At 35.8% G+C, this 24127-nt stretch overlaps 1 protein-coding gene across 2 annotated transcripts in view; it reads right to left on the reverse strand.

Moving 5' to 3' along the window:
• Positions 1–24127, reverse strand: part of CDH13 (cadherin 13) — a 1255388-nt gene that overhangs the window by 37988 nt on the left and 1193273 nt on the right. For both annotated transcript variants that reach the window (XM_027850548.1, XM_027850547.1), the window contains one exon: positions 13723–13865. In XM_027850548.1, coding sequence (XP_027706349.1) covers positions 13723–13865 — 143 coding nt within the window. The remainder of the gene's footprint in view (positions 1–13722; positions 13866–24127) is intronic.

Raw genomic sequence — 24127 nt, forward strand, 5'->3', positions numbered from 1 at the left:
GAGAGAGAGAGAGAGAGAGAGAGAGAGAGAGAGAGAGAGAGAGAGAGAGAGAGAGAGAGAACGTAAAAAAAAAAGATGTCAGAAAAACTTAAATCCTTTAAAGTCAGGGACCATTTTATTTTGCTTACCTTTTTTTTAATCACTGGAAACTATTATATTTCCTGGTAAATATTAAGTATTTAGTAAAGACTCATTGATTTTTTTTAAAAAATCAATCTGGATTGAATTTAATACTTCCATTGTGGTCTGACCAGGGCAAAATATAGTAGAACTATAACTTCCTTTGTTCTAGATGCTATGATTCCATTAATATATCTTAAGTCTTAGCACCCCTTTTGAGTGACATATCACATTATGATGTAATGACCTCTTTCTCCTTGGTAAGAGCTGGGAGTATTCCATTTTTGCCTTTTTATGCCAAATATCTACACACAATAGAATTTCATTAACTGTTGATTGATTTGGTTGATTGCTCTCAATTCATCTCTTACGATGGTTCTCATTTGGTTGTGGTTGTGGTGATTACCATGCTACTGCCTGTTTGAATTCATCATGTGAGTTTCCATCATCCTTTGGGTTGCCTATAATTCTAATGTTCAAAAGTTGTGTTCTATGACTCATCGAGGTATATCATAATAACAACAAAAATAACACACATATCTATAGTAATTTAACTTCTACAAATCAATATCTGGTAGAATATTGGTGTTACGAAACATACTTTTGCAGTGGTGATCACGAAAAGCAGTGGGCAATTTTACAAAAATGATAAGATTTATTATTTCTGCTTAGCTTTGGGACTATTGTGCTTTTGCAATTCCTTTCCTAATTATTGGTCTGTCTATCTATATCTACCTATCTATCTATCTATCTATCTATCTATCTATCATCTGTCATATATTTATTCACCATCTATCGCTCTATAATCCACCATCTATCTATTCATTTATCTATCCAGTCATCTATCTCTCTATAATCTATCTACTCATCTAGGTATCTGTATTAATTAACTACCCTGATAGATTGCCTTTCTAACTGTCTTTTCCATATGCTTTGCTTTTTTCCATGTGGGAGGCTAGATCAGGTTTTTATTTGTTTGTTTGTTTGCTTTTTTTTTTTTCTTTTGCATGTTGGTGCCTCAAGTGGGGAAACTTCATACTGTTCCAGTGCTACATGTGATTAGCACTACATCACCCATGAATGGAATTTGTCAAATTGTCCACAAATAGGGAATTCTTCCTCTATTTGAACTTTATTCAGGATATCTTCTATAGCATGACTTTAGCTGAACATATACATCTTTCTATTGTTTTTACTCAACCACTCAATTTCACAATTAAATGGTCTCATAATCAAGACTTATTATTTACGAAGTAATGGATTGGGTTTAGCAAGTCTTTAAAGATCATGTCACTGTGACCTTCTTCAAGAAGCTCTCCTGATCTCCCTAATCTGTAATATTTGTGTTACCATTAGACAAGGGTGTGGTATTTTTAAAGGCTATTGAAGGGGAACGCAGACTTCATAAGAGGAATGTCATGGAACTAGGCTCCTAGGAAGGAATAGCTTTTTTACATCATGACCAATATAATCATTATAGGTCAAAGTTCCATTCACCCTATGGTAGTTAGGTACAGTTCTGCAAATTTGTCACTACCAAACAGTATATAACAATTTAATATTTTGTATTATAATTATGTGTATATGTGTTCCTTTCTAATAAATTATAAACTCAATGACAGAGAAGACTAGGTCTTACTAATCTTTGTATCTTTCCCAGCTCCAAAGAGCACACAGTGCTCTATGTTAAGGTTTGTTGCAAATGTTTGTTGAAATGAATTTAATTGAATTGATTTCTTTCACCTTGTCATCTGTGAAATTCCTCAATTGATCTTCCAGTGCATTTAAAAAAATCACAACTGGCATTTCATTGGTATAGGGAACTTATGGTTAGGAATTAATTTCCTCTACTACTGCAGATCAGTTCCTTCTCAGGAACTTATTTTAAGAATGTTGTCTGGGACACTAGAAAGTTAAGTGACTTGCTGAATCAAATACAAAGAGTATTTGATAGACATTGAATTTAAGTCTAAGTATAAGAAAATATGTCCCTCTTTCCACTAATTTCTAGTATTGCTTATCACATCTTCCCTATTAGAATGGAAGCTTCCATATGTAGTAATATGTACCCTGCCCAGTACTTAGACTTAGTTATTTGTATGTGTGTGTGTATGTGTGTGTGTGTGTGTGTGTGTGTGTGTGTGCTTTATGGGTTTTTAGAACATACTCATCAGTGATCAAATGACTGATCTCTACTAATTCCCAATAAGGAATCCTCCTCTTCATTGCTTTACTTCAACATTTTATTGTCATGAGTATTGTCAAGAAATGAAAGATGTAAGAATCATTCATCAATCCTTTTGCTGTGTGTTGTCCAGTTGGAGAACAACAATTGTTTATAACTCAATAACATGCTTTGAAGGTGGGAGGAGGTAAGTGATGGACATAGCTGCCCTACAATTCTTCATACACACACACACACACACACACACACACACACACACACACACAGTGGATGCATTTGAATAGCCAACATAGCCCTAAGTTGTTGAGACTGACAAAGAAATTGGCTGAAAGGGGGGCTAGGAGACATTAGGACTGTGATTCCATGTTCAAAGTCAGGTGCAGGACACAGGTAATTTGCATGTTCATGTTTCCAAAAATTCTTTCAGTATACACAAATACATCTGAAAACAAAAGAGCAGGGTCCATTTTTTGACAGAATTACATAGTGGTTTGCCTACCTTCCATTTCATGCTATGGATAGAAATGTAGCCCTATCTTAAAAGAAACCAAAGGGCAAAGGAATGAAACCTATTTCTTTTCTAAAGCAGTAAGCTTCCTATAAAAGACATGGACAGGCTAAAAGGGATCTTTGGAAAATTTTATTTTCTGTTTCTAATACCTATAATTGTGGAAAAGAAAATCATCGAATTTCCTAGAATCAAATCCACAAAACAACAACCACAACAACAACAGCAACAACAACATTAATAGCTAACATTCAAGTTTGCAAAGCACTTTAAAAATGTTACCTCATTTAATTTCTACAATAATGCTGGGAATTGGTTACAATTATTACTTAATTTTATAGATTAAAAAAAAAACAAGACAGAGATTACTTCACTTATCTACGGACATACAAGTAGTAAGTCTCTGAGGCAGGATTCAAACTCAGTTCTTCCTGATATTAAATTTAGAGCTTTGTGCATTATTCCACCTGAACTGAGTGAATTTGGAGATTAAGGATTGCCATGATTCCTCTTCTATAAGAAAGCTATAAAACATTCTGGCTAGCTGACTTGAATTTGGTACCAATGATCATCATAGTGACATTTTACACAAAGATCCTTCTATTCTTCCCAATAAACTTTGTTTTGGTTAAGGTGCCTGACTATGCCAGCCATGAGGTAACTTTAGTGTTTTAATATGTAGTAATGCAAGTGTGGCTCCCGGCTGGAAAGTGAGATCCTAGAGGTCTGCTCCTACATTATCCATAATGGCTTACATATACAGTGAAATGAGAGTCCAAGAATAACAGATTTTTATATTTTGTAGAGCAAAGAACACTGGGAAAATCATAGGACCTGAGTTTTAGAGGAAACTTGTGGTGTGGTGGCTACAGTTGTGAGCCTGGAGTCAGGAAGACCTGAGTTCCAATCCAGTTTCAGACTCTTATTAGGTATGTGACCTGAGTCGAATCACTTAACCTCAGTTTTCTCAATTGTAAAACTGGTATAATGATAGCATCTACCTCCCAGTATTGTTGTGATGGTCAAATGAGATAATGTTCTTTAAAAATCTTAACATAGTGCCGAGCACATAATAGGTACTGTATAAATGCTTATTTTCTATTTCCTTTTAATCTAAGTTCTGACAGTAACTGATTATGGGATCTCAAGCAAATCTTTCCCCCTTTCTTGGCCTAAATTTCTGTATCTGATCTGTGAGTCCCCTTTTCGATCTTACATTCCATGACTTTATGAATGGAAGGGCTTTGGGTATTGTTCTTTTCCTCCTGAGGACACTTGAGATGAACTGAAGGAGGAGACAGCAGGCAGAAACACAGAGAATGTCAGTGCCAGAAGAGGTCTTCGAGGTCAACTCTTCCAATCCATATCTTCAGCCTACTTGACAAGTGGTGATTAGGTCTTTGCTTGAAGACCTCAAATAAATGGTAAGTCAATACTTTTGTGAAAAGGTAGGCTATTCCACATTTTGAGCTCTAATTGTCATTAAATTTTTCTTTACTTTAAGTATAACTGTAACTTCTGCTCCTGGCTCCCAGCTCTGCCCTTTGTAGTCAAAAAACCTAGTCTAATTCTTCTTTCACATAACAGTTCTTCAAATACTCAAAATTGTTTTAATGCCAACCCCAAGTCTTTTCTTTTCTAGGCTGAACATTCCTAATTCCTTCAGTGATTCTCCCATGGTATAAACTTGAGGCATATCACCCTTCTGGTTGCCCATCTCTGGACAGTCTCTATAAAAGTTGGTGCCTATAACTGAACACAATACTCTAGATTCAGTCTGAGCAGAGCAGAGTACAGTGAGACTAACATCTCCCCTGCCACCCCAAGTAAGTGCTGGTTAATTTTTCCTTAGCATTCTTGTCAGTCAGGTCATACTGCTTCTTTACATGGAGGCACTTCCATCCCTGTCCTGGGTGTCACTTTTTTTTCAAAATGGTTATGCCAATTCTATGGGCATTAATGGTATCAATACTTTGCAGGTTTACAGAAATCTTAGCTATCTTACAGAAAGTCTGCGTAAAAAGAAACCTCAGGAGTCACTCAATCCAATTCATATTTTATTGAGAAGGACCAATTTTTCTCACACAGAGAGAAAATTGATATCATTAGAAAATGACTATACTAAGGTCACACATTGAGTAGAACTGGACACAGACTCAAATCTCCTTATTCCTAACTTGCTGATCTTTTGAGCTATACCAGGCTATGTATTGTAAATAATCAATATACTTTCCCCACCTTTACTTGTGGCTAAAATATTTTTGTCTTTTTCACCCTTTTTTTTTACACAAGACTCAAAGTTTGCATAAATTCAGTCAAGATTTTTAATGTGATGAATATCTTACTGGTACTTGAAAAAGCACAAGATGATGGATGTAGCTTCAATTTATTTTTCCTCCTTAATTAATATAGGAACTGGGATAAGGGGTGATAAACTGGCCTAATTGGGTTGCCATAGTAACTGACTGCCTGACATTTCACAAGATCATGTTTTAGGTGAAATCATTCTGTGGTAATTTGATCACATGCTCCATGAAGCCTGGAGACAGGTTAAGAGACATGAGAAGAAATTCACATCACATAGTCTTTGATACCTCTTTGCTATTCAAATTTTATATTTCTTCATTGCAGCTATTTGGTTGTCTATTGCATATGGAACTAAATAATCTCATTTGTTTTTACTTAGAATAAATTGGAATTTTGAACCTTATACAATATTTCCATTTTGAATCAGCTGGGAGTGGCATAATCCATGCTGGTTTGTTTGAGAAGACTAGGATAGGACAAGTTAGTATGTGACAGTTATACAACAAGAAGAGTAGAGGAACAATCTGAGGCTTGTATTAGTACATAGAAAAGGTTAAAAGGCCTAGAGGATAGCATCTTCAATTCACTGGATGGATCACCTATGGAGTATTTATAAAAGAATTACAAAGGATGAGAAGGCTCTGGTGGATTACAATCTGCACTGGTAGCTGTGCCAATCCTGATAAGAACATGTATTCATCCAAGGATATTAATCCTTCCTGCAATATATATCTCACCTGCTCCCATGGATAAAAATCATGTCTACAAAGATGGCTCCTAAATTTATACACTAAATGCTAATTTCTTGCCTCAATTCCTGTTGTGCATTATCAACTGCCAGCTGGTCATGTCATCCTGAATAGCCTATAGGTATCTCAAATTCAACATGTCCAAAATAGAGCTCACTGTTTCTTCCCCTTATCCACCATTAAACCTGTCTATTCTCCAAATTTCTTCATATATTTTGAGGGCACCATAATACTTCTAATCATATGTGCCTTTGCACATGTCATTCCCTATATCGAAAATTAATTTCCTTCTCTTTGACACTGCCCAGAACCCTTGTCTTCTTTTAAAGTGCAGCTCAGATTGAATTTCTTTTACGAAGCTTTCTCTTATTACTCCAGATATTAATATTCTCTTCTTCTTTGTACAATACTTATCCAGACACTTTTTGTAGACTTTCAGTAGAATGTAAGCTTCTTGAAGCCAGGAGCTGTTTCTTTTTTGTCTTTGATTATGCAGCACCTAGCACAGTGACTGACATATAATAGGCATTTAATATACAGTTGTTGAATTAAATTGAATTGAGAAAATATGGCTCAAGGTCACAATATTTTGTTCCTAGCAGGGTCCTACCATTTGCATACAGCAAAATCTCAGGATGGAATGAGGTATGTAACAGTAAATGATTAATGTGGTAAAGAAGGGTCTTCATGTCCTTATATATTCATATTGCTATGATACACAACTTGCCTGACGTCAAAGAAATGATTCTGCTAAAAGCAAACAAAACCTGGATAACAGCAGATTATAATGCCATTCTCAACAACTACTATTTCTATGAAACTGAACACATCTTCCATTCCATAAACTGAACTGTGAAATAGTTCTTTGTTGGACACAACCAAGAGTTAAATGCCAGTGTACTTCCTGAGATTCGTATGTTGAGAGGCTTTCTCTATCTTTAAGCAAAGGAAACAGAAAGCTTTTAATTAATAACAATATTCTCTGCTCATGATAAGCTTTGAGGCTTATAGAGCTGCTATGACAAGATCCCTCACTGCCTTTGAGATACATGATTGACATATTTAGTGAATATGTGAGACTATTGAGAGAACACTTCTTAACAACAGATGGTCTGGTGAGTGATTGATTAGGAACTGAAATTTCACAAATGGTACCAACAGTCTTTGTGAAGGCATCACTGTTTATAACATAGAGTTATACCCCCTTTCTTAAGATTCATTTGTGGATAAATAAGTGATAGGACGGCTCCAGAAGAGGAAGTTGACTGCTGTAGAAACTTTTCCAAAGTGACTCAAAGTGTTTCTATTTCTCTCAAAAATTATAATAACCCTAGGCTTGCATATAAAATGCAATTTTCAAACCCTGTCATTTCTGACAATGAGTCTAAATTTAGCTTAGTTAGGTTTGAAAAATTTGTGTGTAGGAAATTATCTGAGTTGTCACCATTTTCCCCACCACCTTTAATGGGAAAAAATGGTGGGCCATATAAGTAATGATATTCTAAAGCATATTAGAGATTTGGCTAGATTGTAAGATCAGTGAGGAGAGGGACTGTCTTCACTTCTGACTTTACATCTCTAGCATCAAGGACAATGATTCCTGGAGCAAGACGGCTGATTGACTGGCCATTAAGTTTCGTTGGTTTCAATAGCAATTTATATATCTCTCCTTGTTTAACAACAGTAATTCTAAATGACTAATGGGGAGAATTTATATTTCCATCCAGACTTAGAGGTCAAATCAGATAAACAAATACACAAAATGTATGCTACTCTATCACGTACCTTTTACTCATTCATTTTTCAAATAAAAATTTATTTTTTTCTTATAATTATGTAACTGGTTTAAGGTAGTTTCCTGACTCTAATTAATATGTCTCATACAAGATCCAGGTTGCTAGTGGGCTAGTATGGTATCATTATTATAATCAATAACTGTGATACACCTTCAATGGTGACTTGATAGCAACAGAATCATTAAAAGTGTTTCCCTTAGTCGCATCACTTAGCGACATCCCAAATATTCACCAGAGCTACAAGGCAAAGGAAGTTATCTTTCTCAAGCCACTGCACCTGTTGAAATGTAGTCACATGGTATTAAGACACCCACTGTCATATTGCAGAGACAGACTTGCCAAAGATTTTCTCCTTGCTGACTGAAAAATTTTTGCTTAAGAGGGGAGAGGTGTTAAGGATACACATCAAGTGATTTTGTATTTAAATATTTCCATGGTAAGTGACTACTTTGAAGGCATTTGGCCCAACTCTTGGCACCTTCTACTGCTACCTAAAACAATTCTGTTACTCCATTCCATGTGAATTCTGCCTTTGGAATGTTGAATTACACAACTATAGAATCCTTTGGTATCCTACAAACGCATTTATTACAATGAGACTCATATATATTTTTGACTTGTTTAACTCATGGAAAACATGTGGTTTTATTTAGAACTGTTTGACTTGTTTCTAAACTACCAGTTCTTTTTGGCACCATTCTTTTCATGAACAGTTTGAAAGGAAAGCAGATGGGGAATATGCATCAAATTCAATGGAATCATAGTAAAGTGAACAATTCATCATGGGCTCTGGAGATGGTATGTACTTCATTGGGTCAAACCCATTCAGCTGCCCTGGGTCTTTAAAATAACTAGCATTGGGAGCTATTTTTTCCTATTGTAGTAAACAGCGTGGGCAGCAAAAATTCCAGAAATAAGACATATTGGAAGTAGAATATATATGCATTTATATGTTCCCCAGATTTATAGCTAAGCTATTCCCTGAAGATCTCAAAGCCTGGTTTAAGGACTTTAATCAAGGAACAGCTAACATCAGAAAACTTCAAACCAGGGCTGCAGGAGATAACTGGATGGGGAAAAAATCCTCAGGAAGAAGTCAAAACAAGTCAAGTACCAATCCAAATGTGTGTAGCACTGTGTCTGGTTCCTGTTGACAATTTTTGGGGGGTGTTTGGGACTTTTTGCGGACCAATCTTAGAAGTGTAATTCCAGAAATGTTATATGAAATCTCCAGTGATAGTTCCTAGCCCATGTGGGACAATCAGATTGACACTTGACCTTTCTGGGTGGTTAATTGAGAGGAAACTATATCCCTAATGGGATTTAGCAACCACTAATACCCATTGCATTACCCTGCTGTTAGCATATTCCTGAAGGACTTCCATTCTTATTACACTCTCAAATATTTTTCCATCTTGCTGTTTTCTTTAATACCTTTTATACTTTTATTCTTTTTTTTTTTACCCAGAAGAGCAATTTCTATCCACAGAAACCCTCTAATAAAGAATGGCTATGCTCTGGAGACCTCATCTTAACCTTTTCAAAAAATCAGAACTATATAAGGTAAATTATGATATTCATCTCCAAAGATAAAAGAGTAAAAACTTGCCAGTGTGAAAGGTCACACTTTATTCAACTATAGAGAAAATAATTCATTGATCAAGTCATTTAACTACAGTGATATTTTAGCCAAACATATGGGCTTTATTTACATGTAAACTAAACAGTTTATGTTAAACTCAATTTTTAATTCAAGGAAATTGAGAGAATTAAAGAATATTGTTATAATATGCATATATACATACATACATATGCATGTATACATATGTATGTGTATATATATATATATATATATATCCCACCCCCAAATTTCAGAGTGATAACCCTAACAGAATTAATATATCCTAGGTATTATTTTAGTCTTCCATTAGTGATGTTAGAATGAGATTCCACCATCTTTCAGTAATATTTTTCTAATCTGGCCTTGCTATAATTTTTGAGTCTCAAAAAAAAGTCACAAAAGGATCCTTTATACCATTTTAACTGCATATACTCCCCCCAGTTTTCCCTTGTTCTTTAAATCAGGGTGGTATCTCACACTAAAAACAAGACCTTAAGCACCTAGCAAGTGTTATCTCCCGTGCTCAGATGCTCACTTGATTACCATTAACTTTTAAAATTTTCTTCATGTAGATAACAGGTATATGAGTTTATTAACTACTTATAAACAAACAATGTTTTTTAGCAAGTAGATAAGCATGCAGAGTGAAAGTTGGGGAAGAACAAAGCTTTTTTTTTTTTTTTTACTCTTCTTGGTTCATAAAGAGGTGACTACATCCTTTGTTTTTCAATTTTTTCACAGTTCTGATGACCCTGCCTAGATCTCTCATTTCTATGCTATAGCTCCACCTTCCTTTCAGCTTCTCCTTTTAGTGTACTCTGGTATTTGCTGCTCATGTGCCACTGATTTTTTTTTTCCATTTTAGCTCACTAAGTCCTTGGAAGGACTGGGGAAACCCTCTGCATGCTCCTCAGTTTTCTTTCTTGCAAGATCCTTTTCTCTTACAGCTCATATATGACTCAAGTCCCCCTTTGGACTCAATGATTGCAATAGTCCAAAACACTGTAAGGAATATTTGACCCTCTGAACTACAAATCCTAGTGTTAGTTCTGAGGGAATTGATGGGATTCTAATAGCAAGTTGTCATAGAAATTGAGTGAATCACACTGACTCCATCTTGTGACTCAATTCTGGAGCTGGCTTAGTTCCCTTTTTATTATAGGTCTAGTCCAATTTCTGTCTTGTGAAAACAAACAAACTTTATTCAATTGTAGGAATTGTGAGAAAACTTTATTGTACTGTTTGAACTTGGCCCTGAATGGCTGGGAAGGTGGACTACCTCTACCTGTTGCTAAGAGAGCCTTAACTAAAGACCTTGTTTATGCTGACCAGAAATCCAGTTAGTTCTGAAGACTGATTCAAGGAGTTTTCTCACATTTATAAATCTCAAGAAACCCTTATATTTTATCTGAAAACTGACCCCATATGGATCAATCAGTTATTGTTTCCAAGTTCCTTTGATTGTTTGCAAACACTTGGGGCGTAGTTGGACACCTCTTTTTCTGAATTTAGAGAATTGCAGCTGTTCACTAGCCCCCACCCAAATTGGAAAGTCCCTAATATTTCCTCCAATTAGAAATTAGATTGCCTAATTTTGTATTCTGGTTAATTGGTTTTTTTAATTAATTGGTCTATTAGAGTAATTGTTTGTAATGTATAAGATTCTGTCTCCCCCTGTATTTGGGGGCCAGCGCCAAAGCTGTACCTGTGCTAGGTCTGGTTCTAATTTGTTAGACTATTGACATGCATTGCTTAATAAATCAGTACGCTCAGAATCTCAAGCCTTTGTTTCCTCTGTCATTTCATCTTTATTCCACCAGAGTTCTCAAAACCATATTATAGTAGAATGTATTGAGGAGGAGAAAGGATGGAAGAAGGAGACTAATCTAGTATCTTTTATAGTAGTCAAGGTGAGAAGCTATAATAGCCCAAATTCTATTAGCTCAGAGTATTATAACTTCTGTATATACTGTAAAGAATATTGTATACCGCTATTGAAGATACCTAGTTGCTCTTCTATCTTCTATTTTCTTTCCTCTGGTTATGTTGGTGGGATAAAGCAAGACATATTGTAGAGAAAAAATGAAAAATAATTTACAACTGATTAGTTGATAGAGTGGCAAGGAAGAAGGAAGCATCAAAGATGACTATAAGTTTTTAAAACTTGATAACTTGGAGAATGTAATCCTGTCAATGAAAATAGTAAGGTTTGGAGGAGCATGACTTAACTTAAACATACTTCTCTTTTTGCGGGAACACAAGAGGTAGGAAGAAATAAATACACCTCAAGGGGCAAGCTAGTTATAGTAGCTGATTCTAAAGAGATTTAAATCACCAGAGTGAGGCAGCATGGTATAACGAATAAACAAGACTAGACAAAACAAAACAAAGCACTGGATTTGGAGACAGAGGACAAAGGTTCAAATTCCAGGTATTTGTGATTTGAATAGGTATGTGACCTTGCACAAATCATTTTACCTTTCTTTGCCTTAGCCTTCACATCTGTTAAAAAAAGAGAGAGAGAGGTGTGTGTGTGTGTGTGTGTGTGTGTGTGTGAATGAGATGAACTCCATGGTCTTTTTCCATCTCTAAGTCTATGATTCTACTCACTTTCTATTTTGTTGCCATTTTTTTCCAACAAGGTGAATGAACTTCAATTTGGAAAACACAGAATTTAATTCAACATTTATTTATTGTCTAAAATGTATGAGACACTATGCTAGGCACTTGAAATATAAAGACAAAAATAAAGTATGTCCTGCCATCAAGGAACTTATATTCTATTGGTGGAAATGCTGATGAGGGAACTGTGGGCTAGGATATGTGAGGGGATTGTAAAAGGATATTTGACTACTCTAAATCAGCTCAAGTCTCTTGGCCCTGATGATTTCTATCCCAAGGTATTGACAGAACTTGCAAATATGATATTATAGTTATTGTCAATAACTTTTTGGAAATTACAAAGAATGGAGAGGCAGACTCCAAAAGAGGAAAGACAAGTAAATGTTCTGTTTTTCAAAGAAGGAAAATGGTGGATTACAAAAATAGCATCCCAGGAAAAAATGATGCTATCCCAGTAATATTTTTATTAAACATTACTTTTGCATACTTTTTAGATCTCTGTTTCTCCCTAAATACAGTGCCTGACAACAATCACTTATCCATAAAAACATATCAGGAAACTACATCCAGGATGTAGAGAAACTTGATTTGGTCCTAGCATCATATATCACAAATACTTTGGCTATTACATCTAAACTCTAGAGATCTATCTTTGAGGGGCACTCCTGGCTTCTACCTCCTTTACTATACCAATTTATTTGCCGAGTATGAGGGGGGAACCGCATAGTTATTTTGATTTGTACTTCTCTTACTTTTGTTGATGTGGAGAAATATTTCAGATACTGTTATATTTCTTTTGAGAGCTATTTGTTCATATTCCTTAGCCATTAATTCATTGTGGAGAAGGTTTTAGATGTCATGTATTTGCATTGCTATCTTTCATGATATATCTTGTATAAAGTCCTTATCAGAGACATTTGATGCAAATTTTTCCCATATTTGGCTGCTTCCCTTCTTATTCAATTGCATTATTTTTGTTGGTGCAATCACCTTCTAATTTAATGTGATCACAGTTATCTTGTTTTAACTTTTGCCATCTTCTCTAACTCTTATTTGCTTAAGAATTCTTCCCCCAGGGGCAGCTAGGTGGCACAGTGGATAGAGCACTGGCCTTGGAATCAGGACAACCTGAGTTCAAATCTGGCCTCTGACACATAACACTTACTAGCTGTGTGACTCTGGGCAAGTCACTGAACCCCAATTGCCTCACCAAAAGGAAAATTCTCCCCCTAGGCAAGTTCTATATTTGATTCTCCTCTCCCCTCCCCTCCTTTCTACCCTCTCTGTCTTTGTCTTTTTTTCTCTTTCTCTTTCTCTTTCTGTCTCTCTGTCTCTGTCTCTCTCTCTTTGTTTCTCTCTGTGTGTCTCTGTCTTTCTCTGTCTCTCTCTGTGTGTGCCTGTTTGTCTCTCTGTCTCCTTCAGTATTCATGTTCCTTTTGCAATTTTACTATATTGTGGCATACACTGTAAGATGCTGATTGAAACTTAAATTCTAAAAATGTCTAGAAAGGACTTGCACCAGACATTGCATTTCTGTCGGAAAATGACATCACTCTTCAATGATGGCCTTTGAGGGCAAGGATTTTTTTTTTTTAATTTCAGTGTTTGTATGCCCAATATCTAGCATAGTGTTTTCCTTATAGTGGACAACTGACAAATGCTTATGGATTGATCATCGACTTGAAAAACACATCTAACTTATCATCTAATTTCTATCTGTCCAGGACATAATTCCTTCAAAAGTTAGAAGGAACAAGAAAACCTTAATGTTAAACATTACTCAAAAACATTTTTTTTAAGTTTTTAGTACTTACCACTATCTATTGCAAGGAAAAGTGCAGTGTATATATTATTGTGGACAAATGGAGATTCACGGTCCAAGACAGCTGCTGTGTCAATTGTCCCATTTATTGGGTTGATGTTTAGCCATCCTGCTGGGTCTTTATAAACAGAGTACCTGAAACAAATAGACATATATCATATTAAATTAATAGAAATTGATGAATCTTTGAATATAAAAAGGACTATGTGGTCATATCATGGAATGACATGACATGGCATTATAATATGGAATTATTTATAACATGGAATTCCTTGAAGGGGTATTATTCATTTGAATTCTTTCATAATTAAAAAAAAACAAAATTGATCAAGCTTCTCTTTACTAACAGATCAGATCAAATACACCCATTTCAGTGGCAGGGTTGACACATATGCCTAAAGTTTTGGTGTGCTAATTTTTTTTTCAGAACAAGAAAAGACAGAATTATAAAGCAAATATTACACTGATATGGATTCAAGCTTCTCATTCATCTCTAGAAGATTAAGGCATTAAGACTGCTCACCCTTCATGATATCTTGTGTTTCTCACTGCATCTAGCATTTGTCTTATACTGTTCTATCACACATGGGACAAATTTGAGAGCCTTTGCTAGATCACTGTCTGTGACTCTTTACTATCTCTTGTATCCACACCACCCTTTACCTTATTTTGTGGGACTGGTGAGCACCCTTGGATTAATTTGTGGGGCTAGTGAGGGTGGGGGTTAGGGGAAAAAAGAGAAAAGGAAATAAAATATCATTTGAAATTGTAATTACAAATTCTTTTAATTTTATTATATTACTATGCATCTGCTTTATTAGGAAAATTAAATGGCTCAGATATTAAAAAAAAACAGACATAAGTTGTAAAGAAACTTCAGTGTAGCTCCATGATTTCTATCTTCTCCACTGAAGGGGAAACTTTCTCTGACATTGTGTAGACAGAAAAGCTATCAGTATGACTGACCACCTTACTACCATTTTCTTCCTTCACACTGTTCTAAGTAGACCATAAGCTTACAGATGAATTTCTGTACCTCATTTCCATTCTAGAAATATTTATCCCAAGACAGATGGGGAATGTGTCTTCTCATTGGTCTTTAAGGTGATAGAATCTGACACTTGTCACTGGTGGCATTTCCACCTTCACCTCAAGCTTCATTAATAAAGTTACAGTCTGGTTTAACAAACAGGGGTGAGGAACTTGAAATAAAACCCTTGGTTTTACCTCACAGTTGGATTTTGTCCATTAGAAGAGGGATATTTCTGACTGTCAAGTCAATGAAAATAATATGAGGATGGAGTGCTTCCCTCATGACAAATTTTTTAGAGGTTCAGAAAGCAGAAGAGCGACCCCATATTCAAATCTAGATATTAATCAACATTGTTTATATTAATATTCATAATATCAACATTATAACATAATGATGGGAGGCATGTAGCTTAAGGTACTACAGGATTATTTTTTCCCTTTTTAAATGAATTTTTATCCATATTTGTTTATATAGAATAACTTTGGGTTATTTGGACAGGCAAGCAGACAAGGGCCCAGATTCCTCATGGATTCTCCTTGACTTCTGAATGTTCTTATAGTCATTTAATTCAAAAGCAACTATTAAGTGACTACTAAAGCACAATGTCAAACACTGTGCTATCCATGGGGTGAAAAAGGAGGAAAAAAATGTAACAATCCCTTCCCACAAGAAGGTTACATTTTTTCACGGGAGAAAATATGGTCAAAGATAAATATTTACAAAATAAATACCAAGCAATTTTGGAGGGGTAACTAACAATTGACTATATCATGGAAACAATTATTTAGGAGGTGACACTTGATATGATCTTTGAAGTAAACTAGAGATTCTAAGAGGCTGAGTTAAGGAGATAGAAAATTCTAGGTACAGGTACAGGCAATTAAAAAAAAAAAACAGAGAGAGTAGTTGAACTATCACTTGGGGCTGGGCGTGGGGAGACAAATAAGCCAGTTTGGCTGAAGTGAAGAGTATTTGAAGAGAAATATTAGGACTGGAAATGTAGGTTGGAACCAAGATATGAAGGACTTTAAATGCTCGATAGAGGAGTTTCTTGGTCATAAAAGTAACAAGAACCCCCTAGAGCTGAATGAACAGAGGAATGACAAGGTCAGATCTGTGTCATAGGAATATAATTTTGTCAGCTCTGTGGAGGTTGGATTGGTGAAGGGAAGAGACTTAAAGCTTAGAGACCAATTAGGTGGCAATTGAAATAGTACAGGTTTGAGATTAGGAAGACCTGGAATATAACTGATTGTGTTTGTGCAATGAAGGAAAGAGAGAAATAGAAGATGACTGAGAAAACAAACCTAGATGACTGGAAAGATGATGGTGCATAATTGGAGGGAGTTCCCATACCAACAAATTAATTCATTTACAAACTCACAGTTATTCCCTAAACCACATACACACGAAAAGCCTCTTTTTTTTTAATGCTGTGGAGGCAACTGAATAAGTTAAGGACCTGCTGAAATATTATGTTAACCATAGCCATATAGATTTTGCAGTAGATAAGATAATTTTGATGTGCTCTGTAACCACAGATCATCATGAAATGAACTGGTATGACTAGATTACCACAAAACGATAGATACACAGAATATGAGCAGTGGAAGCAATCTCAGTGGCTATCTGATTGATCTGAGGTACACAAGGCATACTCATCATAACATACTCAAGTGGTTGTGAACCCTCTGCTTGAATATCTGCAAGTAAAGGGAACTCCCCATCTCTTGAGGTCATTCAGTCCACTTTAGACACCTCTAATTGTTTGAAAGTTTATTTTTTCCTCCTAATATCAAATCTTAATTGGCCTCTTTGTAGATTCCAACCATTGCTCTTGGTTTTGCTCTCTGGGGCCAAAAAGAATAAGTTTAATCCTTCCTCCAAATAACAGTCCTTCTAATATTTTAACATAGCCATCTAAGTCTTCTTTGGGCTAAACATCCCCAGTCATTTCAAATGATTCACATGAAACATGGAGATTTTTCGCCATCCTAGTTTCTCTTTTTTGGACATAATCCTGTTTATCAAGGTCCTTCTTAAACCATGATGCTAAGAACTATCACTTCCTTGTTATCAGAAGGTATGCCTTTCTTAACTTAGTCCAAGACTGAACTCACTTTTGTGGCAGCCGTATCATTTTGCAGACATATTTAACGTCTACTTTTCTAAAACCCCCATATCTTCTTTTTTTTCAGAACAACAGATATCTAGTCATCTTACACTGATGAAATTGGTCTTTGTTCTAGGACACAAATGTAAGATTTATCTCTACTAAATTTCACCTTATTTAGTTAAACTTAATGTTCCTTCCAGATTGTCAGCTGTCCTTCCCAGTTTTATGGCACCTGCAAATTTGATAAACACACCACATATGATGTTGTCTAAGCCATTAACAAAAGTGCTTACCAGCATAAATTCAAGCTTACCTGCGTGGTGTACTACAATGGAGAACTCCTGTCATGTTGACATCGAACCATTACAACTACTCTTTTTGGTCAGATACTCAGTCATGTGACTGTATTATAATTCACCACATTTCTCTATTTTCTCCACAAGAATAGAATGGTTATACACACACACACACACACACACACACACACACACACACACACACACACATATATATCTTTGCTAAAAATCTAGGTAAGCGATATTCCCAGCATTTCATTCATTAACTACTTTAGTAATCCTGTCCAAAAAAGGAATTAGTAGAGGTTAATCTTGGATGACTTGCTTATGATAAAGTAATGTGATGGTAATAACCAATTATTTCCTTTGATATTCTTCAACTATCTTTTAGTACATTCTAGAATTTTTCTGCAAATGAAAATTGAGCTCAATAGTCTATAGTTTGCAGACTATTATCTTCTTTTTTCTTTAATATTGGTAAATCTTTTGCACTTCTCTACCCATTTCTATGATCTTTGAAATATCATTGAAAGTGGTGCACCAATCACATCTGCCTACTCCTTTCTAACCCCAAAATTTTAGTAATCTGTGGCAAGTAACTTGGATTTATCAATTATAGTCAAGAACTCTCTTACTTATATTGGGTATCAATTGTTTATTATTTCTATTCTTTCATTTCCTATACAAGGTTGTTGTGGGCTGTGACTAACATTGAACAGTCTCCTGGTAGTTTAGGTCCAGTATTGGAATGAAGTGAGGTTTTTGTAGGTCATGCAATAGTTTAACAGAAGGCAGTTTACTTTTCCACAGCTGGTTTATACTAAGATATCTCAGAAAAGAAGTTGGATCTATTCATAGCCTTTTGTATTAAAGCAAAAAGAAAGCCATATCAATGATCTGAGCCAGTCCCCTGAGTGAAGGAAAGCTTTAATACCTCTAAAGGAGAAGAATTAGCCTAACCTGTGTGAGGTAAGACTTTAGGAAAAACTAGGCAAGTCTACACGAAAGGATCTAAGCAATATTGTTGCTACCAGTAACGTTGTATGATGACCAACATTAATAGAGTTGTCTCTTCTCAGCAATGCAAGAATATAAGACAATTCCAAAAGACTCATGATTGAAAATGCTATCCACATCCGGAGAAAGAACTACAGAGTCTGAATGCAGAATGAAGCATGCTATTTTCTCTGTCTCTGTGTCTGTCTGTCTGTCACTCTTTTTTTGTTTCTTCTTTCTCATATAGTTTTCCCTTTGGTTCTAATTCTTCTTTACCACATGACTAACGTGGAAATGTGTTTAATATGATTGTAAATATATAACCTACATTAGATTGCATACCATCTTGGGGAGGAAAAAGGGGAGAAAATTTAGAACTTAAAATCTTATAGAAGTGAATGTTGAAAATGAAAAATAAATAATTAAAACAATTTAAAAAGGAAATACTGTTGCTATCACAAAAAAAAACATTCACTTTGGTGGAGAGAACATGAAAAAATAATAATTAAGCATCTCAACAGTTTCTCAGTTGTTAATTATCCCATCCTCATAAAACACAGGCCCTACTCCCTGGCAGAATTTTTTTAAAAATCTTTTTATTCTCAATTTCTTTCACCAGACTCAGCTTATCCTCAGCTTTAGCATTGTTTTTGTTGCTGTTTAGTCATTTTTAGTTATGTCCAACTCTTTGTGACCCCTTTTGTGGTTTTCTTGTAATTTATTTATTAATAATTTATAAATTATTATAACAATAATATAACATAGTATATAATATAATAATAATATAACATAGTATATAATATAATATAATAATATAATATAGTATATGATATAATATAATAATAATATAATAAAGTGGTTCACAACCACTTGATTAAATTATGATGAGTATTCCTTGTGTACCTCAGATCAATCAGATAGCCACTGAGATTGCTTCCACCTATTCAACCCTAGTAGTTGAATTTATACTGGTAAACCACTGGAGTGGTTTGCTATTTCCTTCTCCAACTAATCTTACAGATGAGGAATCAAGGCAAACAGGGTTAAATGACTTGCCCAGGGTCATACAGCTATAAGTATCTGAGTTATTACATTACAGACTATTTTAATGGGACTACAAAGTCATCATTGCTACTGGAAAAATAACACTAAACAACTGATGGATGTGGAACAGAGCCTTTCAGGGAAAATAGCACCTTCCTTTGGAGCTGGTATTCAGTTTGCTCCTTTGCTATAAAGAAGTAGGCTCTATAACTACTAACGTGAACTGAGAGGAAAAAGGTAGGGAAAAACCCTGGAACCACAGTATCTGGATTTTCATTTTGACTTTATGTCTTACTACCTGTGTGACCTAGGGCAAGCTATTTCCTTAGTCGGGACCTTAATTTCCTCCTCTGTAAAATGAATAGCTTGGCCTATGATATTCTATGATTCTGCATGTAATTTGCACATACTAACAAGTCTTGCCCTAACTGTAAGGGAAACACAAAGCCGTCCCTCTCCCTTTCTCTCTCTCTCTTCTTCCTTCTTTCCTCTCCCCTCCCCCTCCTTCTTTTCTCCTCTCTTCTCCTTTTCCCTCTCTATCATACATGTGCACACACACACACACACACACACACACACACACACCCATACGTGCATGAACAGCTGAACTGCATTAAGTAGTTAGAGGATGTGACCGGAGCACAATACCCATTACTTTCCCAAGAGACATAGATAAGATAGTGCCATAAGAAATACAAAGTACAGTTCAAATTGTCTTTTCAAAAGACCACCCTTCCCTTATGTGTACATTCTTTCCTGATTTCTTTTAAACTCCTGTTATCTCACTAACTATTATTGTTGGTATTCCCACATTGTTTCGAATATTTCCTGATGGAGATGCTAAGTACCCCCTCAGTAACCAACCTCTTTCTATTCTTACTCTGTTCCTGGCTCCAAACCCTTCACAGGCTTTAATATGACAATTTCCAGGTACTCTTAGGTTGCACAGTATGAAACATGTCCTTAAATATTTAAAAACACATCATTATTCCATGAAAAAGCGTTGGAGAGAGAGGTAGAACATATGAATTCACTTATTAGTTCTGTGACATTGTTGAATGTCCATGTACTTTCTGGGTCTCTGTTTCTTCATATTTAAAATGTGAGGGGATTAAATTTGGTCCTTTCTGAGGCATATTCTGGACAAGAGATTTTATGATCTATGTCCAGTATTAGTTGTAACATCTCTGTGATTTCACAGATCAAAACACCCTTCTCTGATCCTCACTCTCCAATATAGATTGCCTTCCACTTAGAATGTAGGCTCACTGAGGGCAGAGACTTTCTTGACTTTTTTGTATTTGTATCCATAGAACTTGGCACAATGTTTGACACATACTATATGTTTGATGAATGTTTTTTATTCATTCATTCATTTGTTCCACTACTGATTGGTAACACAGATCCTTATAAGAACATTGTTTTACTCATAATTTGACTAGTTTTTAAAAAAAAAAGGAAGAGAAATTTTATTGCCCATGAAAATGAGCTGGTAAAACAATAACACTGTTAATCGGTCATTTCTGTGGGAATTCACTGTTTCCTTTACTTCAAATTTCTGGAACAAATGCAGAGGCAGGAAAATCAGCCAAAGATGGTATTTCATTCCTGGCTTAATATAAAACAAGTTTGCAATTAACCCTAGGCTAATTTTAAAACTTGAAACATATTTAAGCTAGCAATAATTTTTAGTGGACTGTCTCACTAGTCCCTTATTAGCTCCTAAGGAGTAACTTGGAACAGAAAGAAACAATAAATCATGTAGTCCCTATTTTGAAACATGGCACAAGCAACACTCTTTGTTTTGATCACTATCATTTTGTGTCTATGGACTCCTACATGGGAGGGAGATTCTACCATAGCACTTCTGTTCTTTATACTCCAGCATAGAGGATCATAGGATCACAGATTTAAAGTTGGAAGAGGCATTAGAGGCCATATTATCCAACACCCTCATTTTACACATTAGGAAACAGGTCAAAGAAGTCTAAGTGACTTGCCCAACATCATATAGGTAGAAAGCATTAGATGGAGGATTTGAACCTACATCTTCTAACTCTAGAGATTGTGTGTGTGTGTGTGTGTGTATGTATGTGTGTGTTTCTCTCAGTATAGCAATAGTTCTAATCATTAGAGCCATAGCTATGGCTATGGAACCAGGTCTTTTTTTCCTAGGGCACCATATTAGATAGCATCTCTCCTTCACTAGTATGGAAACAAATTAACTTAGCAAGTAGTTAGCAATAATGATATTTGTCCTTTCTCTGTGATGCCAGAGCATGTGCTCATACCCTAAGTGAACACCTCCTCACCTAAACCCACCCTGACACATTCCCTCAACAGATGCTTCAGAAATAGGTTTATATTGTTCGAGGGACTTTGGCAGCTAGGGGCCCCAGAATTTTTACCTGCTCTTGCAAAAAGCCTTCCTTTCTGACCCTCAAATTTTCTGCTCTTGCTAAATAGATTTTTTTTTTCTTAAATCATTGATTTGAGGACACATCATGCTGTTTTCCCTATGTGGCAAAATCACTAGTTTTAGTTTTGTTAAGCATTAATTCCTGGAAACAGCAAATGGGTTGAAAGTCTTCAAAAATAAGGGAGAATGAATTAGGCTGAAGGACCTAGACACTAGAAGACTGACTGAAGAAGAGGAGATTTGGGCTGGATATGAGTTATTACGCTTGCATTACACTAAATTTCTGCTGTGGTTTCTTCCAACTCTGAAATGTGATTCTCTGGTTGTGTGAAGAAGAAGATGAAATAGCTTCGGGAGGTACACAATCTTCCCTTTGTGGAAACCCAGGCACAAGCTGATTAGGGATGAGTGTTCCTTTTTCTTCTCCTTTTTATTAGAAAAAAACACATGGGATATGTATAATTATCCTATTAGAGATGAGAGTGGACTGTTATAGTCTCTTACAATGCCAAAATTAGCAGGTGACACTTTCTGTCTATTGGAATGAGGACAAGAAAAGTAGAAGAATCTGTCTAGCCCTTACCAAGTTTCTGTCAGTGCAGGAATGTTCTAGAATGAGTCATCATTTAAGAGGATGGCTTCCTTTTATTGACATAGCAGGACTCTCTCGGTTCAATACTGATGGGCCGGAGGAGAGGAATGGATCTGTATTTATTTACCAAGGAAATCTATTGTTTTTCCCTTCAAAACTGATTTACTATCCCTAGCAAGAGCTTCCAGTGTGGAAACTTAGAATGACTCCATTGTTTTCAAGTTTCCAATATGGAAGGCAGAAGAGAAGAAACTTATGACTGAAGCATGGAACTTTATTTGACCAGAAATAAAGAGCTTCTGGAGTTGTGTCCAGTGACATTTTGTCCTGTTGTTCTCTTGTCTGTGGGTTGCAGAAGGAATAAGAACCAGTTGTTTCTTCTGTTACACTCTATGTCTTGTCTGCTACCTTGGGAGCTAGAATGGGGAGGCTCTGTTCCTTCAATTCCTCAATTGCCTTAAAGCTGCAAATGAAGTAATGTTCCTCATCCTATTTTTCTTCCCTTTCTTTCTGGTGCTGTAGGAGAATTCTAGGCCAACCTCTTAACCTTGTTTACTATCCTAAGTCTGATACTATCTAGATTTGCATTGAGTAATATCAGCCTTATTTTGTAACTCTCTCTTCCCCTTTCCTGTCCTAGAAAGGTTTACAAAAATGTGTGCCCAGAAATGCTCATTTGGACCTACCATTCTCTTTCCAGGAATAATTACATGCTTTTTATTTCTGGGATTATTATTGAGGGTTACATTATTTTTTATTAAGGCAATTGGGGTTAAGTGACTTGTCCAGGGTCACACAGCTAGTAAGTGTCAAGTGTTTGGTCTGAGGCCAAATTTGAACTCAAGTCCTCCTGACTTAAGGGACAGTGCTCTATCCACTGTGCCACCTAGCTGCCCTGAAGGTTACATTCTTATTATATAGAAATTAATGTTGATAAATAGGTATGCTGTTTAATTAAGGATTCCCCTAATGATCCATGTGTGTTGTCTTTAAATTCCTATCCAAAAAGTACACTTATTCCTGAACAAAGAATTCTGTTTAAGTTTATATTCTTATATCCCTCATTAAATCTCTCTCTGTCTGTCTGCCTCTCTCTTTGTTTCTCTCTGTCTTTCTGTCTCTGCCTCTCTCTCTGTGTGTCTCTGTTTCTGTTTCTCTCATTATTTTGTGGCCTCAATGTCACAGCAATACTGGTGCAATAATATCAGAGGCAAAAGATCTCTGGATTCTTGATATCTGGAGGTATTTGGAGATACAATATATTCAAAATCTGGTAAAAATTGGGGACCATCTGTTAGTCCCTAAGCTCATTAATACTTTATTTTATCATCTCTACTCTTTGTGACATCCTATAACCTGACATACGTACATACATATACACACATGCATATGCATATCATACATGGAAACATACACGTATATCTAGATATATGTATACATACATAAGCATGTACATATATACATATTTTCCCCTCTGGAGACCCATCTGTTGCTTATTCTCTAAGCTGTGGGTATTCCTGCTAGGAATCCAAGTATGGAAAAGAAATATGATTATTAAAGGTTTGTAATATCTTTTCCTTCCTACCTAGCTAGAGAGTACAATGTGGATTGATGAAATGAGAGAGGCTTTCACTCGTCTAGGAGGAGAATGTGGATGGAAGATTTGTAGTCTCCTTCTTTCTTGACCCTTAGCTCCCATCCACATAGAAGGGAAAATTCAGATAGCAGATATAATCTCTTCCTTCTCCCTATCCCACTGAAACTAGAACAGCCTACAAGACTGCCCTTTTGCTTCTGTGCTGATAAACATTATTGTAAGATGAGTCTTTTCACCACTTGGTCCCCATAGTTTATTTAAATTTTTGACATTTTCCAAATTGTCTCTTTTATAAACCTTTTGG

Source organism: Vombatus ursinus, unplaced genomic scaffold (genome assembly GCF_900497805.2).
Source record: "Vombatus ursinus unplaced genomic scaffold, bare-nosed wombat genome assembly UNPS02009062.1, whole genome shotgun sequence".
Lineage (NCBI taxonomy): Eukaryota > Metazoa > Chordata > Mammalia > Diprotodontia > Vombatidae > Vombatus > Vombatus ursinus.